At 49.6% G+C, this 15,070-nt stretch overlaps 1 protein-coding gene across 11 annotated transcripts in view; it reads right to left on the reverse strand.

Moving 5' to 3' along the window:
- dennd2b (DENN domain containing 2B) overlaps positions 1–15,070 on the reverse strand; it is a 570,638-nt gene that overhangs the window by 130,827 nt on the left and 424,741 nt on the right. For all 11 annotated transcript variants that reach the window (XM_072466472.1, XM_072466475.1, XM_072466473.1 and 8 more), the window contains 2 exons: positions 11,339–11,554; positions 3,168–3,264 (listed from right to left, as the gene is read on the reverse strand). In XM_072466472.1, coding sequence (XP_072322573.1) covers positions 3,168–3,264; positions 11,339–11,554 — 313 coding nt within the window. The remainder of the gene's footprint in view (positions 1–3,167; positions 3,265–11,338; positions 11,555–15,070) is intronic.

A 15,070-nucleotide genomic window follows, 5' to 3' on the forward strand; every position in this document is an offset into this window, starting at 1 on the left:
GCTGACCTCGATGATATCTTCCCGCAGCAGCCGCTGGACGTCAGACCTGATGAAGGTGCTGTCCTGGGCGCTGTACCGTCTGCTCCTGGTGGTGACGGGTTTGCAATCCGGAGTGAGGTTTGCAAACAGGGAAGGCGGGTCGACCTTAAGGGTCGCGAGGCTGCAAACAGTAATGGGTGGTAGGGGCCCGCCAAATATCAGGGTTAGGCTCTGGAGGTTGCACTGGAAGTCCAGGCCGAGTAGCAAGGCAGCGCAGAGGTTGGGGAGGACATAGAGCTGGAAGCCGTTGAACTCTACGCCCTGGACGGTGAGGGTGGCAAAGCAATACCCCGGATCGCCACGGAGTGGGATCCGGAGGCCAGGGAGATTCTTTGGTTAGCGGGGTGTACCGCAAGGGAGCAGCGCCTTACCGTATCGGGGTGGATGTAGCTTTCATGCTCCCGGAGTCCAGAAGGCAGGCTATCTCGTGCCCGTCGACCTTCACCTTTGTCGAAGCAGTCGCGACGTTGTGCGGTCAAGACTGGTTGTTTGTGACCGAGGCGAGACGCGGCTGGTCGTCAGCGGTTGCAGGCGATGAGCGGCCCAATGAGGTGCCCAACGGGCAGGGGTCCTGAGGTGGGTAAGATGGCCACGCCCACAGGCCGCAGGTGCCCTGGGGCAGGCAAGATGGCGGTGCCCATTGGGTTCTGAGGCAAGCAAGATGGCGGCGCCCACGGGCCACACGTGTTGTGAATGGAGCAAGATGGAGGCGCCCACGGGCCGCACGTGGTCTGAGGAGAGGAAGATGGCGGCGCCCACTGGCCGCACCGGGACAATAGCGGTGATTGAGCGGGCCTGGCACACTGCAGCGAAATGGCCCTTCTTACCACAGGCCTTGCAGAGCGCGCTCCGCGCCGGGCAGCGTTGCCGGGGGTGTTTTGTCTGTCCGCAGAAGTAGCACTTTGGTCCCCTGGGGTTGGTTGGCTGCCGCGCGGCGCAGGCGTGGGGTTGGCTGAGGGCGGTCGTTGATGGGGTCCACGATGGGGTGACCGCTGGCGGGGTCCACGATGCACAGGGGTGGTGGGCCGTGCGGTCGGGGGCATAAGCCTGCACGTCGCGTGAGGCGAGTGAGAGCGCTAGTTTCTTGGTCGCCGCGAGGTCAAGCGTGGCCCCTTCTAAGTGGCGCTGGCAGATGTAGTCAGACCCTGTGCCCGTAATGAACGCGTCTCTCATTAGCAGGTTCGAATGTTCAGTGGCCGAAATGGTCTGGCAGTCACAGTCTCTCACCAGGGCAAGCAGGGCATGCCAGAAACCTTCCACAGACTCACCGGGAAGTTGGTGCCGTGTGGATAGGAGGTGCCTGGCGTAGATCTTGTTGGTCTGCTGAGCCTAATTCTCCTTCAGTAGCGCCATGGCCTCTGTGTAGGTCGGCGCATCCTGGACGAGGGGAAAAACATTGGAGCTCAGCCGCGTGTACAGAATCTGGAGCTTCTGTGCTTCTGAGATTGGGTCTGGCGCAGACCTGATATATGCTTCAAAGCAAGCTAGCCAATGTTGTAAGTCCTTTTTGGCGTTGTCTGCTTGAGGATGCAGCTGCAAGCGATCCGGCTTGATGCGGACGTCCATCTCTGAAAAATCTCTGTGTAATAAATTGATGCACTATCAATTACGACGGGACGAGAGTAGAATGTAATCGAGGCTTTATTGCACAGAGATGTGTGGCCTCCTACAGCAGCTTACAAAATGGCTGCTGTTCGGAGAGCACACGCATTTAAACTCTGCCTCCTGGGCGGAGCCAGCAGGCAGGGATCTACCCCCGTACCTGTAGTACAGGGGCCTTACCGTAATACCCATATATACAATATAACAGCGGTGACTACCACAGCCACTATGCATAATTTAGCACAGCAAAGGTATATGAATACCACTTGGACGACGCTCCTCGGTGCACACAGTTCCGATTCTCCATTGGCGGGAGAAGTTAGTCTCTGAACCAGAGGACCCCGCCCATGATTTTTAGACAAAATCTCTTGATTTTGGAAGAATTTTGGAACAATTGATGAGAGGGTGGCTTGACATTCTTTTTCATCCCATCCATACTGAGGGGCAGGGCGCCAGGACGAGATTTGGAAAGTATCAAGTGAGGGAATAACACTTGAAAATTAAGACTCGGGCTATACACACATACTTCTCGACAAGCAGTTCTGCAACAGTACTGAACGTGAAGCCTGGCTGTCCTTTTTAGCTGCAGAATCATGTGTTCAGCAGAGCTTCAAAAATGAAGGAAAATATACTTCAATAAGAGTGTCACATTGTAATTGGAAAACTGCATTTTCCTCTTTAAAGCACAGGAATTTCAAGTACTTCAACTAAATAACAAAGGGGAAAATGAAGGTTAAAGACCCCAGTAACTATTTTGTTTGATTGCTGTAAATCGCGAAACAATTCTTTACCCAAGACAACTCTATCATATTTATGGCATTCTAAGTATATTTAGTTACTGAAGGCTATGAAGATACAAGATAAGTCAGCTGGTATCTCTGGTGGTTTCAGGAAAATCGACACAACTGCCCCACTCCCACCCCTGGGAAAAAGTTACAATATTTAAATAGGTTGTAACCCTGTTCTGGTAGCTTTCAACATGCAGAAAAGCAAAGAAAAAGATACTGGTTTTCAGTCAACTTTTAAAAATAGTGTGATGTTTGTAGGAAGTGTTCTTTACACAGGCTTTTGCAATGGAACAAAATGGTGAGAGCCATTCTCTGATTCATTCCCCAGGGCAATGCCTTGATCAATCAGAGTTAACTTGCCTGGTTTGAATTTAAACACAGTTTGGAAGTTAACTGTCAGTCATCAGTTAACTGGTGCGTTATCCATGGCAACACCTCTATCAATTAAAGTCTACTTGCAATATAATCAGCAGTCTCTCCTCATGCAGAAAGAATTGTTGTTCCCTTTGCATTTGGTATTCTTGCCAATTGTCCTGATGAGTGTAAGATGAAAAGCTTTGACAACATGCATCTTTTTTCAGCAATATTCAAGTTCTGTACTACCAAATGGCTATTTGTTTTACTGTTGGGCATTCATGTCTTCCTATTTTTATTGGAGGAGCATAGGAAGATGTTTGAATAAAGTTTTTTGATTTGATTTAATACCCACAAGATGCTGGTAATTGTCCATCCCCTTACCTCGCAGAGATGCATTCTCAAAGTTTGACAGTGACAGCTTCTTCAGCCTTTTCTTCCCTCTCTTTGCACTGTAGATACCATTAATTTTCTGAACAAGCTACAAGTTAAAGAAGATACACAGATATGTTTTGAATTTTACATTCAAGTTAAATTCTGTTCAGATTCAGCCATTTCATTAATAAGAATCACCTTTCATTCATACATGGCAGTTGATTAAATAAATCAGGATTAAAAAGATAATCTCAGTAATAGTAACAATGAAACGATTGTGCGATTGTCATAAAAACTCATCTGGTTTACTAATGTGAAACCAGAAAGTGAATTGGATCACCATATAAATTGTAGGACTACAAGATCAGGTCAGAAGCTGGGAATCCTGCGGAGAGTAACTCACCTCCTGACTCCCAAAACCTGCCCACCACTTGCAAAGCACAAATTTGGAGTGTGATACTCTCCACTTGCCTGGACGAGTGCAGCTCCAACAACACTCAAGAAACTCAACACCAACCAAGAGAAAGCACCCTCTTGATTGGCACCCCATCCACCCACTTAAACATTCGCTCCCCCTGCCATCGATGCACAGTGGCAGCAGTGTGCATCGTCTACAAGGTGCACTGCTGCAACTCACAAAGGCTACTTTGACAGCACCTTCCAAATCCGCAACCTCTAAGAAGTACATGGGCAGCAGATGCACAGGAACACAAGCACCTGCAAGTGCCCCTCCAAGCCACAGACCATTGTGGCCTGGAATTATATTGTTGGGATGGATTCTCCATTGCCCGACACCGGTGTCCGGATTTCCAATCAGGTGGAGAATGGAACACAGAAGGGAAAATGGATTTGGTGTTGTGATGCTCTGATCCTCCACTGGCGGCCTCAGCACACGACCCACCCCGTGCCGGTGGGAGGATACACATCGGTGATTTGAATCCATTTTCATTTGATTAGCGGGCTGGAAGCCCGAGTCTCCCTCCCTTCACAGTGGGAAATCCACCCGGCAGGCTTTAGTGCAGGTTTCCCCAGCATGGCCCTGATGCGGTGGACCCAGAGGTGGGTCAAGGGGGCCAGTGCATAACTGAGGTCCCCAAAATTAATTGCCAGGCCCCCTCCCCCCCCCCACACAAAGAAGATCCTGCTTCCCACCCCCCCATCAGGGGAATAACGGGTGATTCCCCCACAGCACGCACACATGAGGGTGATCCAACACCACCCCTCACAGATCCCCCATCAGACCCCAGACCCCCCCCCCCCCGCCCATCAGAGACCCCCCCCCCCCCAATCAGTCACCCTGAAAGCTGATAATCAGTCTAGGGAGTAGAGTGAAAAATCACTGCATTTTCACTTGCCCTTCTCCATCATCTGCTGCCTCAGACAAAAGTGTTTAAAGCGGCAGCTGTTACAAGTGTCAGAGGCTTCAGCCAAAGCCAAGTACTCTTCAAAGGGCTTCAAATCCCTTGACCGCCTTTGAAATTCAAATCTTCCATTCAATTTCACACTGCAATATACTACATTAGCCAATGATTGACAGTTTTATTACTCAAGGCAGGTGCTTGGTAGATTGTTTATCTATATTTCCCTTGATGCTTGAATGCATCTCAAGTACCCTGCTTTAATGATAACCGCAATGTTTATAAACACTCTTGCTATGATTGATAGATCCTCACTACATAAAAAGCAGCTAAATGCTTCCTGCTGTGAAAAGGAAAAATATCTGTTGTCACTACCTAGTCTGACCTAATCGAGACCCCAGACCAACATCAATGTGGCTAACTCTTAACTGCCTTCTGAAATAGCCTAACAAGTCACTTAATTATAGCAAATCTCCACAGAAACATCTAGTAAGAATAAACCTGGAAGTGTCCACTTGGCATCAACCTCGGCATTGGCCTCCTTACTAAAACCTGAGGACAAGTGCCAAAATTAGGAGTGCTGTTCCACAGACTAGTCAAGTAACAGCCTGACCACAGTCAAACTCTCCGAATCATATCTTACACCCAATGGCTCAAATCCTTCCATTGCCATCTCTGTGTATGTCCTGACTCATCAACCGGACAGACCCATGAGAGGTGGTGGCACAATGGTATACAGTCAGAAGAGAATGTTCTTGGGGGTTTTCAACATTGACTCTGACCCCCATGCCTCATGGCATCAGGTCAAACAAGGGCATAAATACCTGCTGCGGATTCATACATCTGATTCAGCTGATGAATCAGTATTCCTCCATGTTGAACACATCTTTGAAGCAGCACTAAGGGTGGCAAGTGCACATAATGTACTCTATGTGGGGGACCTTAATGTCTATCATCAAGAATGGCTTGGCAAAACTGCTACTTACTAATCTGTCCGGTTTCTGAAGAACCTGTCAGATTGGGCCTGTGGTAAGAAAGCAAACAAGAGGGAAAAACCTACGTGACCTGGCCATCACCAATCCAACTTTTGCACTTGCATCTTTCCATGGCAGTGTTGGGTGGATTGTCCACTGCACAGTCCTTCTGAACATGAAGTACCATCTTTGTACTGAGGATACCCTCCACAGTATTCTGTAGCACTACCACCATGCTAAATGAGATAGACGCAGAACAAATCTGGCAGCCAGAACAGGGGAATTCATTAGCAGCAGAATTGTATTCAATCACAATCTGTAATCTCATAGCTGAAAATATCTCACCTCTATCATTGTATCAAGTCAGGGGATCAGCTCTCATTCAAGGTGTCCATATGGCACTGTCAAGCCAGCAGGATCACTGCCTGGATGCCAGGGTGGCAATGCAAAGTTGCCTAAGTGCCACTGCCAAGGGCCAGAGGGGGCCATGCCATAACATGAGGGTGAAGGGAGGTTTGAAGGGTGGGAGAGTGCAGGGAAGATAAGTAGGTGGATCTGGGAAGTTGGGGGGCAGATGGGTGGGGGTCCTGGAAGGGAAGGGGTGCTGTAAGAGGGCTTGGGGAGGCCTGAAGAGGGGGAACCCCCAGGGACCCCATAGCGGGGTGTCCTCACTTGGGGGTGTGGGGTAGTGTCCATGTGTGTGGGGGGGATGACATTGCCCATGGGTAGGGGGGATAAAGCTCACTTAGGGTTCGGGGCACCCTTTCAAAATGGCGGGCCAATCTCGAGTTCATCTTCCCAGGGCTAAACAAAAATTGAAGTGTGGGCTAAACCCGTGAGCAACTCCCCAGGGCCCAAAAAGGTGACTAAGGACGCGATTCTCTCCAAAGATTTCTCAGTTAGTTTGTGGCGGGTTTTTCAGGGAGTTTCCCCTCCCCACTCCTATTCAATCACATTTAGTCACTTTTGGTCCCTCCCATTTGAGGTGAGATTCCGACTCTGACGTCTCGCGGGACTCTGGTGAATCTTGCGACGCGCAGAGGCTGTCGGGAGGCTCGCTGGAGTGCTCTCCCGGGATTCCATGGCCGCTTTGTGCTCGCCCTTGAGCGCAACGCAGCCGGAGAATCGCTCCCCAAGTGTCATTGAATAGCAGTGGCAGAGTCGGCGGGAAACTCCCTGAAAAACCTGCCACAAATTAACTTAAGAAATGTTTTGGGAGAATCGCGCCCCAAGTTTCAGATTTGGTGGCGGTCTTGTCCTCGGCAATAACTTTGTTGTTCAGTTGTAATGCTGGAACTTTGGGAGACATAGATTACCTTCTTTCCTTGGAGACTGGGAGCTGTCTCACAGGGCAGCACGATAGCACAGTGGTTAGCACTGTTGCTTCACAGCGACAGGGACCCGGGTTCGATTCTCGGCTTGGGTCACTGTCTGGGGGCTTTTCACAGTAACTTCATTTGAAGCCTACTTGTGACAATAAATGATTTTCATTTCATTTCATTTCTGCCTGTGTCTGTGTGGGTTTCCTCCGGGTCCTCCGGTTTCCTCCCACAAGTCCCAAAAGGTGTGCTGTTAGGTAATTTGGACAGTCTGAATTCTCCCTGTGTACCCAAAGAGGTGCTGGAATGTGGCGACCAGGGGTTTTCACTGTAACTTCATTGCAGTGTTAATGTAAGCCTACTTGTGACAATAATAAAGATTATTATGTACACTTGGCTTCCTTCCTGGCCAGAGGAATCTTGTAATATGTTCGCCAAGTTGTTGGAATTGGCCAGAGGAATCTTGTAATATGTAAAAGCAAATTACTGCGGATGCTGGAATCTGAAACCAAAGAGAAAATGCTGGAAAATCTCAGCAGGTCTGGCAGCATCTGTAGGGAGAGAAAAGAGCTAATGTTTCAAGTCCAGATTCTAAAGGGACTCTCCCTACAGATGCTGCCAGACCTGTTGAGATTTTCCAGTTTTTTCTCTTTGGAATCTTGTAATATGTTTGATCTGCTACCATGGGATGCAAAAGTAGCTACTGGGAGAGGCCTCCTCCAGGCTTCCTGAAAGCCGTTGAGCCACACGAGACCTACCCAGATTTCGCGAGGCGTCACGATCTGGTTCCCGCCCACAAGAACCCACTTGATGGGGACAATGCCGGATCTAACCGTCTCCTGGCATCCATCGACCTCCCAAAGGAGATCCCAGCTGGGTAATGATTAGTACAGGTCCATGCAAATGTGGGGGGTCTCCTAGGCCATTGGAGGCCTCTGGTCGGTTAGGGACACAGTAGGTTGACTCCCTAGCTCTCCCAGTGGCACTCAGGCATTTTGGCACGTCCACCCTGGTACTGTTAAGGTGCCCAGGTGGCACTACCAGGGCAGGAGCACAGCCAGGTGCCAGGGTGGCACTGCCAAGGGTCAGGGCGTGGGGGGGGGTACCATGCCCGTGAAAGGAGGGATGAGGGGGGTATGAAGGGTGGGGGGGGGGGAGAACCCTCAATGACCCCAATACAGGGTGTCTTCACTTGGGGGCGGTAGTGCCCATGTGTGTGGGGGGTGACATTGGGTGGAGAGTGTGGGGGACCCTAAACTCTCTTTGAGATCAGGGCATCCTTTCAGAATGGTGGCCCACTCTCGGAGGAGGCGGTTTGGCCAGCGAGTTCAGCTCCCAGTGATGGAAAACATTCTCAGGGCACAATCTAACAGAAAGGTTCCAAGTGTCATTTGTGGTGGGTTTTGCTGGGAGTTTTCTGCTATCTAACGACACTGATAGTCACTTTTCTGGGCCCTGGGGAATTTCTCACTGGTTTAGCCCACACATTACCGAGCAACCTGCCATGTATTTATCGGCGTTGGAGGCGGCGCGCCAGCGGGATATTCTGGTCCCCCCATTGTTAATGGGATTTCCTGTTGGATGCACTCCTCGTTGCCTGGAAACCTGAAGCGGAGATGCACCATCGGTGGGACCGGAATATCCCTCCAGCTCCACCGGGTTGCACCCCCCTGACAACAGCGCGTCTCAGAGTCAGCATCTGGCACAGGGTGGCACGGCAGGGCATGTCCCTCTAGCAAGTGAGCCGGTGCCCTCTGGCCCCAGGGCCCCCAGAGGATGCCGGCCAGGGGCATCGAAGGCTACAGGACATGGTACGCAGCTGGCTGCCTCCAACTCTGATATGCATCCTGGGGATATATCTAGACACAACGGTAGAGCACAGAAGATTAAGCTGGTCTAGAAACACTGAGAGGGCACTAAGGGGGGGGGGGGGGCAGTACCGCCGGAGGCTAGGGGCAGTGGTGGTCACATATGTACAGCATTAAAAAACATTGCACCCAAGACACATGACGCCCCAAGGCACACCATGTGCAGGTGATGGGTGTGAGCGCACACTCAGCAGACAGGCAGGAGTCAGACTATGGTATAGAATGAGGAGCACCAGCTCTCAGCGGGTTATCATGGCCCCCCTGCCTTTGACAGTGACCCGATGGCAGTGCCGGCACACTCCCGTCATCCTGGAGTGATGTTACACAGACCCTGGGAGGATGGAGCAGGATAGTGGGGGGTGATGGGGGGTGGGGGGGGCTGCAATGATGGACGAGGCCATGTCCTGTGTGCAGCGTGCGAGGATGAGGGCCTCACTGGCCCTCCGGACCTGTCGGACCCTTGCTGCTGCCACCTGTCCTCCATCCTCTGGCTGATCCTGCGGGTCCTCCCCAGCCCCTCCTGGTCCGGCACCTCCTCGTCCTCATCCGCGGGGGGGGGGCCCACAAGTTCCTCCCCCTTCATCGCTGCTGTGCCAGGTATTGGAGGGCACAGGAAACCACCACAAAGCTGGTGACCGTCTGGAAGGTGTACTGCAGGACACCACCAGAGCGGTTGAGGCATCGGAAATGCATTTTGAGCAGTCCGATGCACCACTCAATGGCAGCTCAGGTGGCCTCATGGGCCTCATTGTATCGGATCTCCACATCGGTCACCAACCTCCGTACTGGCATCATTAGCCAGGTTCTCAGCAGGTATCCCTTATCCCCGAAGAGCCAACCGGCCATCCTGGGTGGTCCTCAAAGAGGCTGGGGATGATCGACTGCCCCAAGATGTAGCTGCCTTGCACACTCCCTGGGGAGTGTGCACACACATGCATGATCTTAAGGTGGTGGTTGCACACAAGCTGAACATTCAGGGAGTGGAACCCCTTCCTGTTGATGCAAGGTCCTTGCAAGGCGTGCCATCTATTATCCCTGGACCTGGGACCTCCTGGCGATAGCAGGGAATCCTGCTGCCCAGGCATCTTGTTGGGCCTGGTTCATGTCAAAGTTTATATAGTTTGCTGCCCAGGCAAACAGGGCATCCTGACAGATGCACTTGTAGGCTGCAACTTGTGAGATACTGCACAAGTCCCCACTCGAGTCCTGGAATGATCCTGAGGCGTAAAATTCAGGGCTGCGGTGACCTTGAAGGCCGAGAGCGGGCATCCTGCACATGGTCCTCCTCCTCCAAATGGTGCCAAGTCCGCGAGGACATGGCGCAGGTGCCGACCCATCCTCTAGTTGAGGCGCAGCCTCCTGCGGCACACGCTGTCCGCCATCTGCTCGAAAGACCAGTGACGGCTGTACACCTTGGGCCGTCGCCAGCCTCCCCCTCTGGGTCCCTCCCTGGCCTGTTGAGTGGTCCGGGCCTCTGGGTGTGGGGCCCTGCACATGGGCCACCCCCTCAAGTCTCTGCTCCAATGTCTGATCGCCTGGCCTGTCAGCAGCACCGTGAGGGCAGCAACCCCAATGCCCCCGAGTTCATTGCCTGGCAGGGAAGATAGCTACTCACCTCCTCAGGTCCCCACAGCAGTCATTCTGCCAGCTTCCCATTTTTTAAAAGGTGTACTAATCGGTACTGTGTGACCGCTTGCTGAGGAGGCAGCTAAACCACGGAAGGCCGTTAGATAGAGGGTCTTCCCGTTAATTGTATGGAGATTGGGATTAGGTGGTGATTACTGGTTTCTTGCCACGCTATGGCGGGATCCTGATTTCTACAACGGGAGCGGCCCGGTTAGATCGCAAATCTGTCGACACCCGACCCGCTTCTTGATTTGGGCCATTCCCGCGATCTAACGGCCGTGTTGCGCTCTCGCTCATGCACGACGCGGCCATTAAATTGCGTCCGAAGTGTGGGCTAAACCGGTGAGAAGGTCCCCAGGGCCCAGTGTTGTTAGATAGCGGCAGAGAGAACTCCCCAGGAGACCCCCAGCAAAACCCGCCACAAATGACACTTGGAAAGTTGTCCGTTAGGTCGCGCCCCAAGTATGTGAAAATGCGAAGTGATGATGTAGTACTAACTCCAAGAGCAATACTTGTAGAACCATTCTGTTGCTTCTCCCTGCAGCAAGAACGTGGAGTTCTGTGGAGGTCATGGTTTCTCTCTGTAAACTTGCAGCCAACATTCCACCTCCCACAGCAACAGAGCAGCAAGCTCAAACATATGATTAAATAAGGGAAAGTACCGACCACAATGTTCCACCTATTCGTTCAACCACCAACATGTTGTGGGAAAACTCACTTTGCCAATCTTCAAACCTGCCCGGCAACTCTGGAACATTCCCATTCCCAGCTTCAAAAATGGAAAGCGCTTCATATTTATCGAAAACCTAGTGAGGCTCAACTCCTGGATAGGGTTTTATAAAATGAAGGTCCTTTATTGAATTTTATAATGACCATGATGTGTGAGGTGTCACTCAGATGCCATCATTATGAGCACGTTTTTGATCATTCATGTACATGTACTTACAGACAGAATAACATGAGATGCTAATGATCTTCTTTCTAATTCAGTACTCCACAGTAATTTCAAAAAGGAACCAACGAAACTTTCCTTACCTTAGGGATCCGCCTGGCCCGACGTGTGGACAGCAGCTCACTGGTGGTGCTCATGCTGTCATCATTGAAGCTGGTGGGGGAAGAGGGCACACTAAGGTGGGGCAGAAGTAACACATCATCATGGCTGTGTCTTTTGGACAGTCGTGGTAGTTTAAGGCTCTTCCTGTCTATGGTACTAGTCAGGCGCAAAGACAGACTGCTGGGTTTCGGAGGCAGCTTTGGAAGATAAGTCATTGACCAGGTTAAAGCAAAGTACTGCAGTGAGAATAGAGTACACAACAGCTACGTATCATTTCATGATCTATCCAGCTTTTGAACCAGATGTTCTTGAAACACTCAGTACTTTCTGCTGCAACCTTCCGACCACACTTAGTATGGAGAGCAAAAATGCCCCCCCCTGCATACCTCAAGGCTAATTAACTGCAGACTTGAGAATGAGCGCTTATTCTAATCTAAACAAATTAAATTCAAATCAATTTGCATGTGGACAATCAATAGCCAAATTGAAGTAGTGGAGAAGAAAACTGAAGCTAGTGAAGAATGAGTCTGAACTTAACATTCAGATTCTTCAGCTATAAATAATGCACTTGACATCTGCAGTAATTAGTGTAGACCAGTGGAGTATTGCTTTCTGTCTGATCTGCTCCAAGTTATTCCCATCATTTGCCCATTAACGGTGTCAGTCCCGTCACAGAACAGAATAAGGTCCTGTGATTTTATCTTGACCTTATTTAGCTGCTGTATAAAACAAAAACTGAGTCTATCGAAACATATTTTATCACTGACCTATCATCATGACCAGTAATAAATGTTCCTCAACTTATTTCCCCAGATGAAATTATACCATGGGGTTCCAGAGGTGCAGCACACTTTCTGAAACCTGCTGGTGGGTCCTGTATCTCAGGGATCAATGTCTACATTCTTCGTTGTAGTACTGTATGCATTGATGTGCGTCCAACTTACTTGGCAAATGTGAAGCTTACACACACGGGTTTTGCCTGTCCTGCGCATTGAGTTCCAGCAGCAGTGAATGTATTGTTGGTCTACTATCAAAAAAATCTTTCTATGATTTATAGTTTTGTTTTTCTTTTTTGCCTTTTGTAGTGCTTTCCCCCCCGCCCCCCCACCCCCACATTTTTCATCCAGACTTCAATTGCATAAGGAAATAAATTGTCCGCAAGGAAAGTTGAGAAGTAACCCCTTGTGGAGAAAGCCTACACTTCCTTATCAGTCTCTGTCAAATACAGTGGATCACAAAGCTTACTGCTTGGAGATGCCTTCCTCAGTAACCTGCAAACTGCCCCACCTACAAAAAACACAAGTTAGTTCTAAGCTTAGTCTATAAGAAAGTAACGTGCAAATAAAGTTACTTACTGGGCAAGAAATTAATTATGGCAAGAGATTAGAGTGTTGAGAACAGCAAAAGGCGTGTAATGCAAGTACCAGGTGCCAACAATTCTTCAGCTTGCAATTATATTTTTAAAATCCATAAACTTATTGGAATAATTGTAATGAACATTTATTCACGAGTTTCACAGTTTCAACTCTTCCAGTTCAATGCAGTTCAAAAGATTCCAGTTGCATCACAAAGACTGGGCGCTCTAATTAAAGCTGCTTATTTTTTGTTGTAAATCCATTTTGAATTGTATTAATCAAATGGCACCCAGCAACTGCTCAAATATATCAAAGGAATTATTGTTAAAGCAAAAACCTTTTTAAAATTGTGTTCTGAAAAACTGCCCGACTGTGGAAGCTCATGACAGATTTTGCATTTTGCAATATCAAAATGAGTTTGATTGGAAACTGGATTAAAAACAACTTTAGAAAGTAGCAGGACTTTGAGTGCAAATTGTGCCGGGATCACCAACTGAATTGAGAATGTGGAACTAGGGCTCACAGTTTAAAAAGAAGCATTTAAGACAGCGATGAGGAGAATATTGTTTTCCTCAGAGGGTCGTGAGTGTCTGGAACTCGTTTCCTCAAAGGCAGGGGAAGCAGCATCTTTGAATATTTTTAAGGCCGAGGTGGATAGATTCTTGATAAGGGGGGGGGCAAAAGGTTATCGGGGGTAGGCAGGAATGTGGAATTGTGGTTAGAATCAGATTAGCCATGATCCTAGTGAATGACAGAGGAGGCTCAAGGGGCCGAGTGGCCTACTCCTGTTACTAATTTGTACATTTTTGTGTGTCACTGCTTGAGCAATACACTGGTAGAGTTGATTGCCTGCATGATATAGAACCCACAATTTATATTTTCCCTCAAAAATGTTTCAAAAAGCTTGTGTACCCATTTTCTGATCTCCCCACCCCTTCGACATTCCTTTTAAGCTGTGCTGGTTGAGTCACTAAATGCTTGCACCTATGAACAGACAGTGCATACCCTGCCAATGATGCTTCAAATTACTGCTTTGTCCTGCAGTGTCTTTGCATTTCTCGTCAAGCATATACATAAACAATTTATTCTAAAACAGGATGGTTGGGACACTGGCCTTTTAAGGATTGATAATTATTCGGTGTTTTGATATAGGTTTAGAGGTGCAGCTTGAGTTTGCGAATAGATTTGGATAAAATCACTGCCAAACAGTCGTTCTGACAGCTCCCCATTTGTGGCCATTTTGGAAAAAGGTTGCTTATCTTTTGTGCAAACACCTTTATAATCTCTCCACAGCACAGTCTGAAAGTAATCATACCTTCATCAAAGAGAATGTCCAGAATTTCCTCCATGGTACTGATGGAGAAATAGTGTATAAATTTACATCTACTTTTTCTGCGTCGGTCTTGTCAACATGAAGTTAATCCCTAAATTTCCTGTATAACTCATGTGTCTATATCAGAGCCTAAGAATTGACATTAAAAAAATGCAAATAGGGGGCTGGATTCTCCGCAGCCCCATGTCGAAATCGCGTTTGGCGCAGGACGGAGAATCTACTTTTACACGGGAATTGGGCCCGGTGCCGCTCCCAGATGGGAGAATCGCTCGCGCACAATTTACGCGGCGTGGCTGGGGGGCCATTGCCAGAGGCCCTTCCAGCGATGCTCCGGTCCCGACCGGCCAAATTCCCGATGGTATGGTTCTAACCAGTCTGGCCGGTCGGGACTCTCGCGCGGCGGCTGCAGACTCCGTCCGCGGTCGCCCTGGTGAGGGGCGGGGGATCAAGTACCAGGGGCATGCTTTTGAGCGGCCGGGGTGGCGATCGGGCGGGTTAGATGGAGCAGCGCGGGGCAGATCGTTGGGATCTTGTTTGTTGGTCCAGGTCCGCTGGCTGAGTCCGCCATCGCGTTCAGCTCGGCCACTGGAGGCCGCCGCCATGCGCATGTGTGGACTCGGAACCGGAAGTGCGGAGGCCTGTATCCACAGCTAAAGCTGCGAGAGGCACTCCGGGACCCTGGCAGCCCCCTGAAGGTAGGTGAATAGCTCTTAATTTTTTCAAGGAAAGTCTGGCGTGATACGCCAGCGTTTTTACACCGGCGTGGGGACATAGCCCCATTTTTGGAGAATCCAGCCCAAAGTGTCCCTGTCGAGGGAATGTATCGAGCTGGTAACCTCCGTCATGATGCCTCACTCTCATAGTTCTAAGCCTCTGCTGCTCCCTTCCATTATCATGCAGCACAGTGGTAGGCCCACTGGGAAGGCTATTCCAGCCGAGGTCTGATAAATTTCAGCTTCACTGAGACAGACAACTCTTTGGTTATGCACAACACAGGAAATATCTAAAAAGAAACATGAGAAAAT

Source organism: Scyliorhinus torazame, chromosome 10 (genome assembly GCF_047496885.1).
Source record: "Scyliorhinus torazame isolate Kashiwa2021f chromosome 10, sScyTor2.1, whole genome shotgun sequence".
Classification (NCBI taxonomy): Eukaryota; Metazoa; Chordata; class Chondrichthyes; order Carcharhiniformes; family Scyliorhinidae; genus Scyliorhinus; species Scyliorhinus torazame.